Here is a 13,587-nt window from a genome sequence, read left to right as displayed (position 1 = left end):
AACCCTGTATTTTCCATGTCTAACCCACCTAGCCTGCACATCCTGGACACTATGGGGTAATTTGGCATGACCAATCCACCTAACCTGTACATCTTTGGACTGTGGGATCAAATCGGAGCACCGGGAGGAAACCCATACATGCAGTTTGATTGGAAACAGGGATGGAGGGAATTGAGATGGGAATCCATGTCCTTTGATATAGACAGCTGAAGACATGACCACCAAAGCTTTTGTAAGGGAATTGGGAACATACAGCAAGCAAAATTTGGAGGAGCACTGAAATTTCAGAGGGTTGTCAGACTGGAGGAATTTACAGAAATAGGAAGGGGTGAAGCCATTGTGAGAATTGAAAATTCAATGAGAATGGATAAATCAAGGCATTACTTGACTGGAATCAATATATAGGTGAAAGTGAGGACTGCAGATGCTGGAGATCAGAGTCAAGATTAGAGTGGTGCTGGAAAAGCACAGTAGGTCAGGCAGATCCGAGGAGCAGGGAAATCAGCGTTTCGGGTAGGAGCCCTTCATCAGGAAGGCACGGAGGTGATGGGTGGAAAGGACTTGATAGCAGAGGCTTGGATGAATTCTGGTTCTGGGAAGTTGGGAGATCAGTGAGGAGAGCATTGCAATAATCATGTCTGGAGGTCATGAAGACAAGGACAAGGCTGTTGTCAAACTGAACCAGAGGGAGAAGCATGTGAGGTAGAAGGAATCCTAGTAAAAGAATCCTAGGAAACCCTCACACCTCAAATTGTCACTATTATTCTCCAGAATATAACTGAGATTATATTATAGCCTTCCAGTGCTTCACTCCCAGAAGGTATTACTAAGCTGAGTGTCTCAACACTGGAGCATCAACAAGCTATTCAAAAACAAAACATACCAAAGCAGCGCATCCGTATACTGTTCCCTTCCTAAAATCCATGGATTCTTTCCAGCAAGGCTAACTGGACAGCAGGGAACCAAATGGCTTTTCCATTCCCTCTATTCATGAGGCTTACACCAACTATAAGGTAGGAACAGAAGTGGGCTACACAGCCTCTTGGGTTTGTTCCTCTGCTCAATTAGAAAGTGGCAACAACACCATAGTGTGAAAGAAAAAGACTTCAGGAAGTCCCAAAGCATTTTGAACTCATTTAAATACTTCAGTGTGAACACTATTGAGCTATAAGAAACTTGGAAGCTAATTTGTGCACAGCATGGCATCACAGTAGCAATGAGATCATAACTAAATAAAACTTTGTGATATCGGTTGAGGATAAATATTGAGGAGGATACTTAAAGGATATTTTTGCATTGGCTTCAGTCAGCAGAGGAGTCAGGGCATCAGTTTAACTTACTATCTGAAAGATGAAACCTCTGAAAGTACAATGAAAGGTTTCTGAAGAGTCAAAACAGGCACCATTCTAACTGAGCCTCAGCTGACACAATACTTAAAACTCAGTTTGGTAGATTCACTACTTAAGTTTTAAGTATTGTGTCAACTGAGGCTCAATCAATAGTCCTCTGGCCTCAGAGTTTCCAAGGGCCTGTAATGGGGTGGCACAGCGGTCAGCACTGCTGCCTCACAGCGCCAGAGACCCAGGTTCAATTCCTGCCTCAGGCAATTGTCTGTGTGGAGTTTGCACATTCTCCCCGTGTCTGTGTGGGTTCCCTCTGGGTGCTCTGGTTTCCTCCCACAGTCCAAAAATGTGCAGGTTAGGTGAATTGGCCATGCTAAATTGCCCATAGTGTTAGGTGAAGGGGTAAATGTAGGAGAATGGGCCTGGGTGGGTTGCTCTTCGGAAGGCCTGTTTCCACACTGTAAGCATCTAATCTAATCTCCTAAATACTGAGGGAATTCCACACTGTTGAAATTGCCATCTTTCAGATGAGGTGCTGCACCAAGGCTCCCATCTGTATGTTTGGGCGGTTGTAAAAAGATACAATGCATTGTTTTGAAGAAGAGCAATGCTCTAGCCAATACATAACCTTATATAGTCACCACAACAAAGTATATCATTTAGCCATTGTCGCCTTGTGGGAGAGTGCTCTGTTCAAATTGGTTGCACTTTTAGTAAAGTTGTGAAAACTACTTAAACACAATACATTTGATTTGTAATTCTAGGGCTATAGACGTGAGAGCTTTTTATGTCCCCCAGACATTTCTGAACATTTTACAGCAAATTAGGTGTAAACACTTAAAATATAGAAAAATAATATTAATTAAATATTAAACAAGTAACAGTGATAACATACAAAATGCTTTCTGAGATAGCCACTTTGTTGAAGGGCCTCATTCCTAAATGGTCCCCTTGGAAAGAATCATCTTAAGAAGATTATTTCTTCGTCTTCAAAAGTAACTGTATTTAGATTGAGGATTGTGTGTGTTATATATGGGTTATGCTTGTGCTCCTATGAATTGCCATAGATTAAAACCCTAGTTATTGGGTTGGGAGGTGTATACACGTAACAATAGCATGAATCAGGAGTAGGAATATGCTCCTTAACCCTGCACCACCATTCAATAAGATCTGATTGTTCCTCATTTTCGACTACTCCCAACAAACTTTCGCTAACAGAAGTTGCTCTTCCAGCAACTTCTGTTTTTGTTTCTGATTTACAGAGTCTACAGTTCTTTCAGTTTTTACCCACACTCACTCTATTGCTTATCAATCATCTTCCCCTACCTTAAAAATATTCAAAGACTCTGTTTGATGGAAGGGTTTCATGACCTTTTGTGACAAAGTAATCTCATCCACCTTAGAGTGGGCCACCCAGATTTTAAAATAGTGACTCCGAGCCCCACAAAGGCAAACACCCTGTGAAGACCCCACAGGATATGACATCTCTTCATCAAGTTTCCTCGTGCTCTACTAGATTTCAGCAAATACAAACCTAGCCTATCCAACCTTTCCTCATAAAGTAACACACCCATTAGAGATATTAGTCCAGCAAACATCATCCGAACTATTTCCAATCCATTTATATCCTTCCTTAAATAAGGAAACTCAAACTATATATGGTACTCCAGAGGTGGTCTCACCAAAGCCCTGTGTAACCGAAGAATTACTTTTCTCCTTTTGTTTTCAGTTCTTTGTTTTATGTTTATAAAGCCTAACTCAGTAAATAAATTTAAAGGTGTGTTCATTGGCTCCAATTCTACCCTTCAGTGACTGCGCATTCATCAGTGATTTGAGAATATATTCATTAAGACTCATCTCTTTATTCCTTTTTCACCCTCCCAGTTCTATTTGTGCATAAAACACGTTGTTGTTACTGATATAATGCAATCAATGGCTGGCTATCACATTTGGATAGCTTACTTCTCAGTAAAAAAAACAAAAAATACCAGACTTCCTTTTGTAACAAAAGATTCCAGCACGCTGCAGAATTTCAAACACTGCCAATATTTGTTACAATTTTAAACGCCTGGCTAGATTTCACAAGCTTCAGCCTCAGGCACTGGATCACAATGAGGACAAGGTATTATTACAGGCCACTTAGAAATTAGATTAGATTACATTACAGTGTGGAAACAGGCCCTTCGGCCCAACAAGTCCACACCGCCCCACCAAAGCGCAACCCACCCATACCCCTACATTTACCCCTTACCTAACACTACGGGCAATTTAGCATGGCCAATTCACCTGACCTGCACATCTTTGGACTGTGGGAGGAAACCGGAGCACCCGGAGGAAACCCACACAGACACGGGGAGAACGTGCAAACTCCACACAGTCTGAGGCGGGAATTAAACCCGGGTCTCTGGCGCTGCCACCGTGCCGCCCACTTACTGGAGTGTGATTGAGCTGAGTGCACCAGAATCGAAGGATTCAAGCTTCTCGTACTCCATAGGATCATGCCAAAAGGAGACTTGAATTTGAACCAATGTCCCCAGAGCACAAGGCATGGCGGTATGGCCTAGTGGGTACCTCTCAGTGTCAGAGGGTGTGGGTTAAAACCACATTCCAGCAACTAGAGAATACATTCTACCCTGTCTTTTTAGTGCATTAATGAAGGAGTACAGCTGTTGTCTTTTGCATGAGGTATTATATTTGAGTGCCCTCCCAGGTGAATCTAAAAAATTCCCACAGCCGTATCTGAGAAAGAGCAGAAGAGTCCTCGCCCTAGCTAACACCTATTCTTCAATCAGCATTTCTCAAATAGATGAATTGATGAATAACACACTGTTGTTTATTGAGAGAGACATGTTGCTAAAGCCTTATGTCCTGTGCTCATCAAAACAAATGAAATAATGTCAAATTTCAAGTGACCGCCCCAACTAATTCTACAGGAGAAAAGGAATACAAATTGATTGGCAAGTTAACAGGGAATGGCTGAGGAATTATTGGCTCCTCTGCTCTTGGGTAAATCAAATAAAGATGTAACATATTCCTTCAGTTTTCAGAAAATGAGTCCCTGTTCATGAATGTATGTCATTCTTAGAAAGCGTAACTGGGCTATGTTGTGAGCTGCCTGATTATCTTACTCTTAGTCTAGTTATTAGAACACTCCAGATTGTTCAGCAAATGCTTTCTAATTGTCCAAACACATCTCACAGCGGATGTTTTGATTTTGCCTCTGCAAGAGTGGGCTGGTTGATTACAATCTGTGTTCTGCCTATGAAAAACAACCAAAGAATCAGGCTTTTGTCAACTAATCATTGGGACCTATGGGCCTGACATCACATTGATCCAAGTATTTTACATGATGTTGTTCAATTGGGAGATAGATAGAATACCATTTTTGGACTGATGGAAAAATTAGTGATTTGTGGGAGATTGCTGTGCACAAATACACTGCTACGTTTCTGTAGATGATCACAATGACTATTCTCCAAAAAGTACTTGTTGGCTGTAAACTGTTTTTGGACAACTTGTGTTGAGATTGTGAAACGAGTTTAACAAAAGCACACCCAAAAAAAGTCAACCACATCACTGAGAGTTGGGATTCAAAATCAAATCAAACCAGCGAAGAGTGGCAGGTTTCCTACCCTGTAGTACATTAGTGAGCCAGACAGGTTTTCACAACAATCAATGACTGCTTCCTGGTCACTATACTTTCAGTTCCAGTCTTTGCTTGTTGGATGGAATTTGAACCAATGTCCCCAGAGCACGAGTCTTAAGCCATAGTCAACTCTATATGATATTCTCTCCTCAGTCTGAACATATTCTTCCATTTCTCCCTCTCTCTCTCTCTCTCTCGTGCATCAATCTAAGATACCCTTAATTGCATCAATGCTTGTAGCCTCAATTACTCCTCTCAGCAATTAGTTTTGCATTCTGATTATTCTTTCAGTTTCTCTTGTTGTTGGATTTATTCTTGACCGTCTTATACCCATGATCCCGAGTTTCAGCTTAACCTAACAGGTGGGAGTATCTCCACTACAGCCACTATATCAAAACGCTCGATAGCCTTCAAGTGCTCTGTTAAGTTGCCCTTTGTTTCTTTTTGCTGGACAAGTGGGAAATAACAGAGAATTTAGGTAGATTCTTTCTCAAACCTTAGGTTACCCTCATCTGTAAGCTCCAGGAACTGATCGACTGGTTCTGGCCGGTGGCTGTTGTCCGTGCCGTCGTTTGCTGACAGTGAGAGGGTGGCAGTGGACAGGCGGCTGTAGCATGTGGTCTGATAGGACATCTCATCATCTTCCAGAGGAGAGCAGCTTCCCTCTCTCTGTGCTCCTGCGGACATCATGCTGGATTCTGACAGCTTCTTAGATTTGCTTGACCTGAAACAAAACACAAATGCAAGTGAGCCTTTCATCAGTCTTCTCATAGCTACCATTCCTGAAGGCCAAAACAATAGGTGCCAAATTCCTCACGGATTATAGGAACAGCAGTAAAGCTCCCTTAATGTCTCTAAATCTAGCACTCTCCCCTCCTTTAAGAATCTTCTTAAAATCTATCAAATTAATCAAGCTTTTTTTGTCTTCTGTCTTAATCTCTTGCTTTGCCATACTTGTTTGATAAGAACATAAGAACTATAAGACAATAATACCATAAGACATAGGAGTGGAAGTAAGGCCATTCGGCCCATCGAGTCCACTCAGCCATTCAATCATGGCTGCTGGGCACTTCAACTCTACTTACCCGCATTCTCCCCGTAGCCCTTAATTCCCCGAGACAACAAGAATCTATCAATCTCTGCCTTGAAGACATTTAGCGTCCCGGCCTCCACTGCACTCTGCGGCAATGAATTCCACAGGCTCACCACTCTCTGGCTGAAGAAATGTCTCCGCATTTCTGTTCTGAATTTACCCCCTCTAATTCTAAGGCTGTGTCCACGGGTCCTAGTCTCATCACCTAACGGAAACAATTTCCTAGCATCCACCCTTTCCAAGCCATGTATTATCTTGTACGTCTCTATTAAGTCTCCCCTTAATCTTCTAAACTCCAATGAATACAATCCCAGGATCCTCAGCCGTTCCTCATATGTTAGACCTACCATTCCAGGGATCAACCGTGTGAATCTCCGCTGGACACGTTCCAGTGCCAGTATGTCCTTCCTGAGGTGTGGGGACCAAAACTGGACACAGTACTCCAAATGGGGCCTAACCAGAGCTTTATAAAGTCTCAGTAGCACAATGGTGCTTTTATATTCCAACCCTCTTGAGATAAGTGACAACTTTCTTAATCACGGACTCAACCTTTAGAGAATCCTCTAAAGATCCCTTTGTACTTTGGCTTTACGAATTTTCTCACCAGTTAGAAAGTAGTCTATGCTTTTATTCTTTTTGCCAAAGTGCAAGACCTCGCATTTGTTCACGTTGAATTCCATCAGCCATTTTCTGGACCACTCTCCCAAACTGTCTAGATCCTTCTGCAGCCTCCCCACTTCCTCAGTACTACCTGCCTGTCCACCTAACTTCGTATCATCTGCAAACTTCGCTAGAATGCCCCCAGTCCCTTCATCCAGATCACTAATATATAATGCGAACAGCTGTGGCCCCAACACTGAACCCTGCGGGACACCGCTCGTCACTGGCTGCCATTCTGAAAAAGAACCTTTTATCCCAACTCTCTGCCTTCTGTCAGACAGCCAATCCTCAATCCATCCCAGTAGCTCACCTCGAACACCATGGGCCCTCACCTTGCTCAGCAGCCTCCCATGTGGCACCTCATCAAAAGCCTTTTGGAAGTCTAGATAGACCACATCCACTGGGTTTCCCTGGTCTAACCTACTTGTCACCTCTTCAAAGAATACCAACAGGTTTGTCAGGCATGACCTCCCCTTACTAAATCCATGTTGACTTGTTCTAATCAGACTCTGCTCTTCTAAGAATTTAGAAACCTCATCCTTAATGATGGATTCTAGAATTTTACCAACAACCGAGGTTAGGCTAATTGGCCTATAATTTTCCATCTTTTGTCTTGATCCTTTCTTGAACAATGGGGTTACAACTGCGATCTTCCAATCATCCAGGACTTTCCGTGATTCCAGTGACTCTTGAAAGATCTCAACCAATGCCTCCACTATTTCCTCAGCCACCTCCCTCAGAACTCTAGGATGTAGCCCATCAGGGCCAGGAGATTTATCAATTTTAAGACTTTTTAGCTTTTCTAGCACTATCTCTTTTGTAATGACAACCATACTCAACTCAGCCTCCTGACTCCCTTTAATTGTTGGGATATTACTCCTGTCTTCCACTGTGAAAACTGACGCAAAGTACTTGTTAAGTTCTCCTGCTATTTCCTTATCTCCCATCACTAGGCTTCCAGCATCAGTTTGAAGTGGTCCAATGTCTACTTTTGTCTGTCGTTTGTTTCTTATGTATTGAAAGAAACTTTTACTATCATTTCTAATAATACTGGCTAGCCTACCTTCATATTTGATCCTCTCCTTTCTTATTACTCTCTTAGTTAACTTCTGTTTGTTTTTGTAGCCTTCCCAATCTTCTGATTTCCCACTGCTCTTGGCCACTTTATAGGATCTCTCTTTTTCTTTAATACATTTCCTGACTGCCTTTGTCAGCCATGGCTGTCTAATCCCTCCCTGGATAATCTTTCTTTTCTTGGGGATGAACCTCTGTACAGTGTCCTTAATTATACCCACAAACCCCTGCCATTTTTGCTCTACTGTCTTCCCCGCAGGCCTCTGCTTCCAGTCTATTTTTGTCAGTTCCTCTCTCATGCCCTCATAATTACCTTTATTTAACTGTAACACCATTACATCCGATTTTGCCTTTTCTCTTTCAAACTCCAGACTGAACTCTACCATATTATGATCGCTGCTTCCTAAGGATTCCCTTACTTTAAGATCTTTTATAAAGTCTGGTTCATTGCAAAGCACTAGGTCCAGAATAGCCTGCTCCCTAGGACCAGGCGAAGGCCATCCGGTCCGTCAAACTTGCTCTGCCATTCAATAAGATCATGGCTGATTTTCTCATGGACTCAGCTCCACTTAATCGCCTGCTCACCATAACTCTTAATTCCTTTTCTGCTCAAAAATCTATCTATCTTTGCCTTAAAAACACTCAATGAGGTAGCCTCAACTGCTTCATTGGGCAAGGAATTTCACAGATGCCTATTATGATATTAATCGTGTTTGTACATTGAGGACGCTATATAAATGCAAGTTCTCATTGCTGATCAGCCTCCTCAATCCTTCTCTCTCATTTCATTAAGTCATAGTTGATGTACATTTCAACTCCATCTATCTCTGTTCCATTCAGTTCCCTGTGTTAGCCTTATCTAATGGAAAATTATCAGTCTCAGTCTCAAAGTGTCAGTTGATCTGGTATCCTCAGCCCTGCAGATGATGCAGGCAGTGTGAAGAACTTTCTAGACTTCCAATGTGTAAGAAAGGTATCAATTCCTGAACATCCAAGCTCACATTTTGAGATGATGCTCATATCCCACCTTGAGTCATCGGGTTTTTCCAACACTTAAAGAGATCCCTCAGTCCATCAGGTCTGCATCAGCCAAGCATCTATTCTAATCTAATCCCATTTGTCAGCTCTTGGCCCATAGCCTTATACACTATGGTATTTCAAACCCTGAGGTATCTAAAAAGTCCTTAAATATTCTGCCTCTACCACCCTTTTGGCAGTAAGTTCCAGATACACACATTCCTCTGGGTGAAAAATAACCTTTTTCTCTCAAATCCCCACTAAGTCTTCTGCTCGGCACATTAAAAGTGTGCACCCCTAGTTATTGACGGGGGCAAGTTTCTTCCTATGTACCCTATCTATCCCCTCAGAAGTTTGTACATCTTAACCAGATTCCCCCTCAGCCTTATCCACTCTAACAACACCAGCCTATCTAGTCTTTCTTCAGAGCTGACCTGTTCCAGACCAGGCAACACCTTGGCGAAACTCCATTGCAAAATAAAAACCGAAAGAATTGCAGACGCTGTAAATCAGAAACCAAAACAGAAATTGCTGGAAAAGCTCAGCAGGTCTGGCAGCAATTGTAGACAACATCAGAGTGAACATTTTGGGTCCAGTGACACTTCCTCAGAACTCCTTTGCATCCACTCTACTGTAATTATCATCCTTTCTACAGTGTGGTGAGTAGAACTGCACACAGTATTCCAGCTGTGGTTTACCTAATACAACTCCATTATCACCTTCTTTCTCTTGCATTCATTGCCTTGACTCATAAAGGCAAGTATCCCATATGCCTTTTTAACCACCTTATCTACCTGCTCTGCTGACTTTAAGGATCTATATACAGTAAGATCCCTCTAATCCTCTGTACTTCCTACAGTCCTACCTACCATTCACCTTGCCTTGTTAATCCTCCCAATCTTTTCAAGATTAAATTCCTCTTGCCATCGTTCAGCCTATTTGACCACTGGACCACATTATCCTTTAGTCTCAAACTTCCCTCCTCACTATTTACCATACTACCAAGTGTTGTGTTCTCTGTAAACACACTGATCATTCCTCCAACATTCAGTTTTAGGTCATTAATGCACATTGCAAACAGCAAGGAACTCTGTACTAAACACAGGCTTCAAGTCACAAAAAACACCCTTTGACCGTCACTCTCTGCCACTAGGGCAATTTTGGATCCAATTTGCCAAATTGCCTGGATCCAGTGGACACTTAACTTCTTAACCAGTCTGCCATGCGAGACCTTGACGAAAGCCTTACTGAAATCCAAATGGACTAAATCAACTGTACTACACTCATCCGTACACCTCGCCACCTCCTCACAAACTTTAATGAAACTTGTCAGATATGATGTCCCCCCTGAGAAACTGTGCTGACCATCATTGTTCTGAAGCCTTTTGAGAGAAAATATGTCTTGATCCTTTTCTGACTTCCATCCATTAGCATATCAATTGGAGAACATCAGCAGAATAGGGTTCGGGTGATATCACATTATATTACACACACACACGCAGACAAACACATGAGATGACCAATTAGTATTGTTGGATAGGCATGAGAATCCAGGATAACCCATCTCCTGTCTATCTGAGGCAACTTATGCCACCATCACTAGCCTTCCTCCATTAGTCTCTACTGGTGACAGGCTTGAAGCTGCTGGGGTCAGTTGTATTGGCGTGTTTTTATGCTTGTAACAATTTCAAAGAAAAGATGTTCCAGACTAAGATGGACAATTTTTTAATCAGTAAAGGAATCAAGGATTCCAAGGTAAATGCAGGCAAGTGAAGTTGAGGATTACCACATCAGCTACAATCTCATTGAATGGCAAAGCAGACTCAACAGGCCGAATAGTGTAGCGCTGGTCCTGCATCTTTGGGAGTTATGTTAAATATGATTCCCTCTGTCTATCCTTCCCCATTGCTCTCAGCAATACAGAATAGTTCTTACCCTTGCTGTGTGCTATGGATGTGTTGAGGTTGCTCTACTGGGAGAGGTGGTGGAGGTGGGAGAGCATCCACCAATTTGAGTCTGAAATTGTGATGCTGGATCTTTGGTGAACAGAAAGTCTTCATCACCTTTTTCCCATCACCTGCCAATGGGACAGAGAGGTTACAAACACAGCATACTAACATACAATGGTACTTTGACACCACTTTTCAGCTTGCCCCAGGCTTTAAATTGTGCAGACCCAGTTGACATATTGTTAGCAATATGATACCTGCCACATGAGATGTCAACATAAAAATACAAACAGTTGGAGATCAATGAAACAAAATTCATACAGTATAAATACACTATAATATTCTAACAACTAGGGTCTGAAATTCCCTCCCTGCATGTCCTTGCTTTCCTCCATTTCAGATGCTCCTTTAAAACCACTTTGATTAAACTATTGATCTGATCTAACATTTCCTGATATTGTTCAGTGTCATACTGTTTTATAATACACCTACAGTTTGCTTAGCACTTGTGATGTGTTCCTAAAAATGGTGTGCTAATCAAAAACAGGTTGAACAATTATAAATTTCCTACAGGAAAAGGTGATTGCCTGACCTCTAATTTTTACATTAGAAACCTATTGGTGCATAGAACCTAACAGGCTCAAACATTCACAGTAACTCTTACCGATTTACTAACTTTTATTGATGTAGAATATTAATGTTTTCAACTATTCTTCTGTTTCACACTTCCCTTCTTCCACATGACATTTCCCTCTACTCCTCCATTCTATTCCTTCATTTCCCTCTGAATCCTCATTCTGAATGAAGGGTCAGATGAGGAGTAATGAAGGGAGGGAAGATTGAGTAATTGTAGGAAGTGCAGTCCCAGTATGACGAAGCACTTTAGGAAGACTGCAACAGTTGGACTTATAGCTTTATTTCTTTATTTTCTGACTTAATCCCAAGAAGGACTGTAATGTTTGACTTTTAACTTTGTTCCTTATTTCTTTCTAACTTGTTCTTAAATTTTTGTACTTATACCCAAGTTGGCACCATTTTCCAACCAAATGTTGAATAGTGAAACAACATTCTCACTCATCAACAGTGAGAGGTCTCTTTGCAGTGTGCAGTAACATGCTCATTATAATGTAATTTCACATTATTAACATGCATTTTCTCATTCTCCTACCCTCCAGATAGAAACTAGACTCTGATAAGTCCTGACATGACAGTCACAGCAGGTACCTAACTTGCCATGTGCTCCTCTAGACTATCCATCACCAACATCTCAGGGTGTAGCATGGGCAGTGACCTTGTGAACCCCCATCCTGATCACCAGGACTCCACCTCCCTATTGACACAGCAGGGTGCCAGTGTTCCCCTTCCTGACATATTGGGGTAATTAACAGGAACCATGCAGGGCAGAAGTGGCTGGTGAGTAACTGTGCTTTAAAGACAGTGCAAAGGCCAGGAATCCCAGGAGATGCTGGCAGTGACCAGGACCTCTGTCTATGATCAGTGGTGGGACAATACAAGAGTGGGATGCCATTGGACTGCGGTGCATAAATAATGAGGCAAATTTAGGAAAATGGAATAAGAAAATCCGTCTGGGCTTTGTGAAGGGAAACCTCCAATGAAATGCATCAAAATTGACACAGCCAATTTCTGCTAAAATTCAGTCTATGGTTTACCAAACATACGATCCTGCCTCCCATAGATCAAACAATACCCTAACTGTTAACTCATCTAGCTAACATATGGACTATACAAAACTGGGTTGAGGAACTCAGTCTGAAAACTGTACGCTCCATTAGACCTATTTCTAATAGGAGTGGAGTTAAGATAAAAATTAGCCTGAGCATAATCTAATGGTGTATCAGACTATGGACTGAATCCCAATTCTGACCATTTGGTCATTTTTTTCAACATTGTAAGCTCTTACCCAGATACTACGATACATCACAAAACACAAAATGAAAAGCATGCAGATTTTGGAAATCAGAAGTTGAAACGGAAAGTATTGGAAATGCTCAGGAGGTCAGGCAGTATTGTTGGAGAGAGAAACCGAGTTCAACTTTCAGGCCGACGACCCATCGTCCAAATGTTCACACCGTGTCTCTCTCCGTAGTTGCTGCCAGACTGGCCTGTATTTCCCACATTTTATGTTTTACTACTGTTACACCGGAATTCACAAATCGTACTGAGCTAGACAAAAATGGTTAGAAGCAAAATGGAAGCATAAAGAGATTCACCCTCTGTACTTAGCCAGCAATGGCCCACTGGAGTGATTGTGGAGTCACAGAATGAACATTACCAATCTTTAGGATAACAACAAATTACCAACACAATATAACCTATTAACCTATTAGTTATAACTAGCTACTAGTTACACATCAGAAAGCTAGTATGTACCCATTGACCATGAATAAAAATGGAATGTTACCACAATTAGTTATAAATGAGCTACTATCAGTTACTGGTGGAACCAAAGCTCCCCCTATTGGTTTGCCTGTGAATTCCTCCCCACAGTCAGTCTTCCCTCATCACATCCTTTCCCACCCTCAATCTCTGTCTCTCTTTTTCCCTCTCCTTTGCTTTCTTACTGTTCCCAGTTTCCCTATTGTCCTCCACCATCAGTTTCTCCTCGTTTCTGATTTTGTTAATTCCCTCCCTCTACACTGTTGCCCCTCTACCCTACCAGCAGTCAGTGTCCTGCTCTGAAGTGGCCTCCCAAGTCTTGGAACTCACCCCCCAGCCTCCTCCTTCCTCCCGGCAACAGCTGCTGGAGAAAAAGGAACCCAATGACAGGGGATTGAAAAGGACAAA

At 42.0% G+C, this 13,587-nt stretch overlaps 1 protein-coding gene across 2 annotated transcripts in view; it reads right to left on the bottom strand.

Annotated features, from left to right (window-relative positions):
• Positions 1 to 13,587, bottom strand: part of robo4 (roundabout, axon guidance receptor, homolog 4 (Drosophila)) — a 143,565-nt gene that overhangs the window by 13,489 nt on the left and 116,489 nt on the right. For both annotated transcript variants that reach the window (XM_072593110.1, XM_072593111.1), the window contains exons 16-17: positions 10,769 to 10,910; positions 5,486 to 5,713 (exon numbers count right to left, since the gene is read on the bottom strand). In XM_072593110.1, coding sequence (XP_072449211.1) covers positions 5,486 to 5,713; positions 10,769 to 10,910 — 370 coding nt within the window. The remainder of the gene's footprint in view (positions 1 to 5,485; positions 5,714 to 10,768; positions 10,911 to 13,587) is intronic.

Source organism: Chiloscyllium punctatum, chromosome 23, assembly GCF_047496795.1.
Source record: "Chiloscyllium punctatum isolate Juve2018m chromosome 23, sChiPun1.3, whole genome shotgun sequence".
NCBI lineage: Eukaryota > Metazoa > Chordata > Chondrichthyes > Orectolobiformes > Hemiscylliidae > Chiloscyllium > Chiloscyllium punctatum.
The sequence above is the reverse complement of the archived record's forward strand: the minus strand, read 5'-3'. Positions and strand labels throughout refer to the sequence as shown.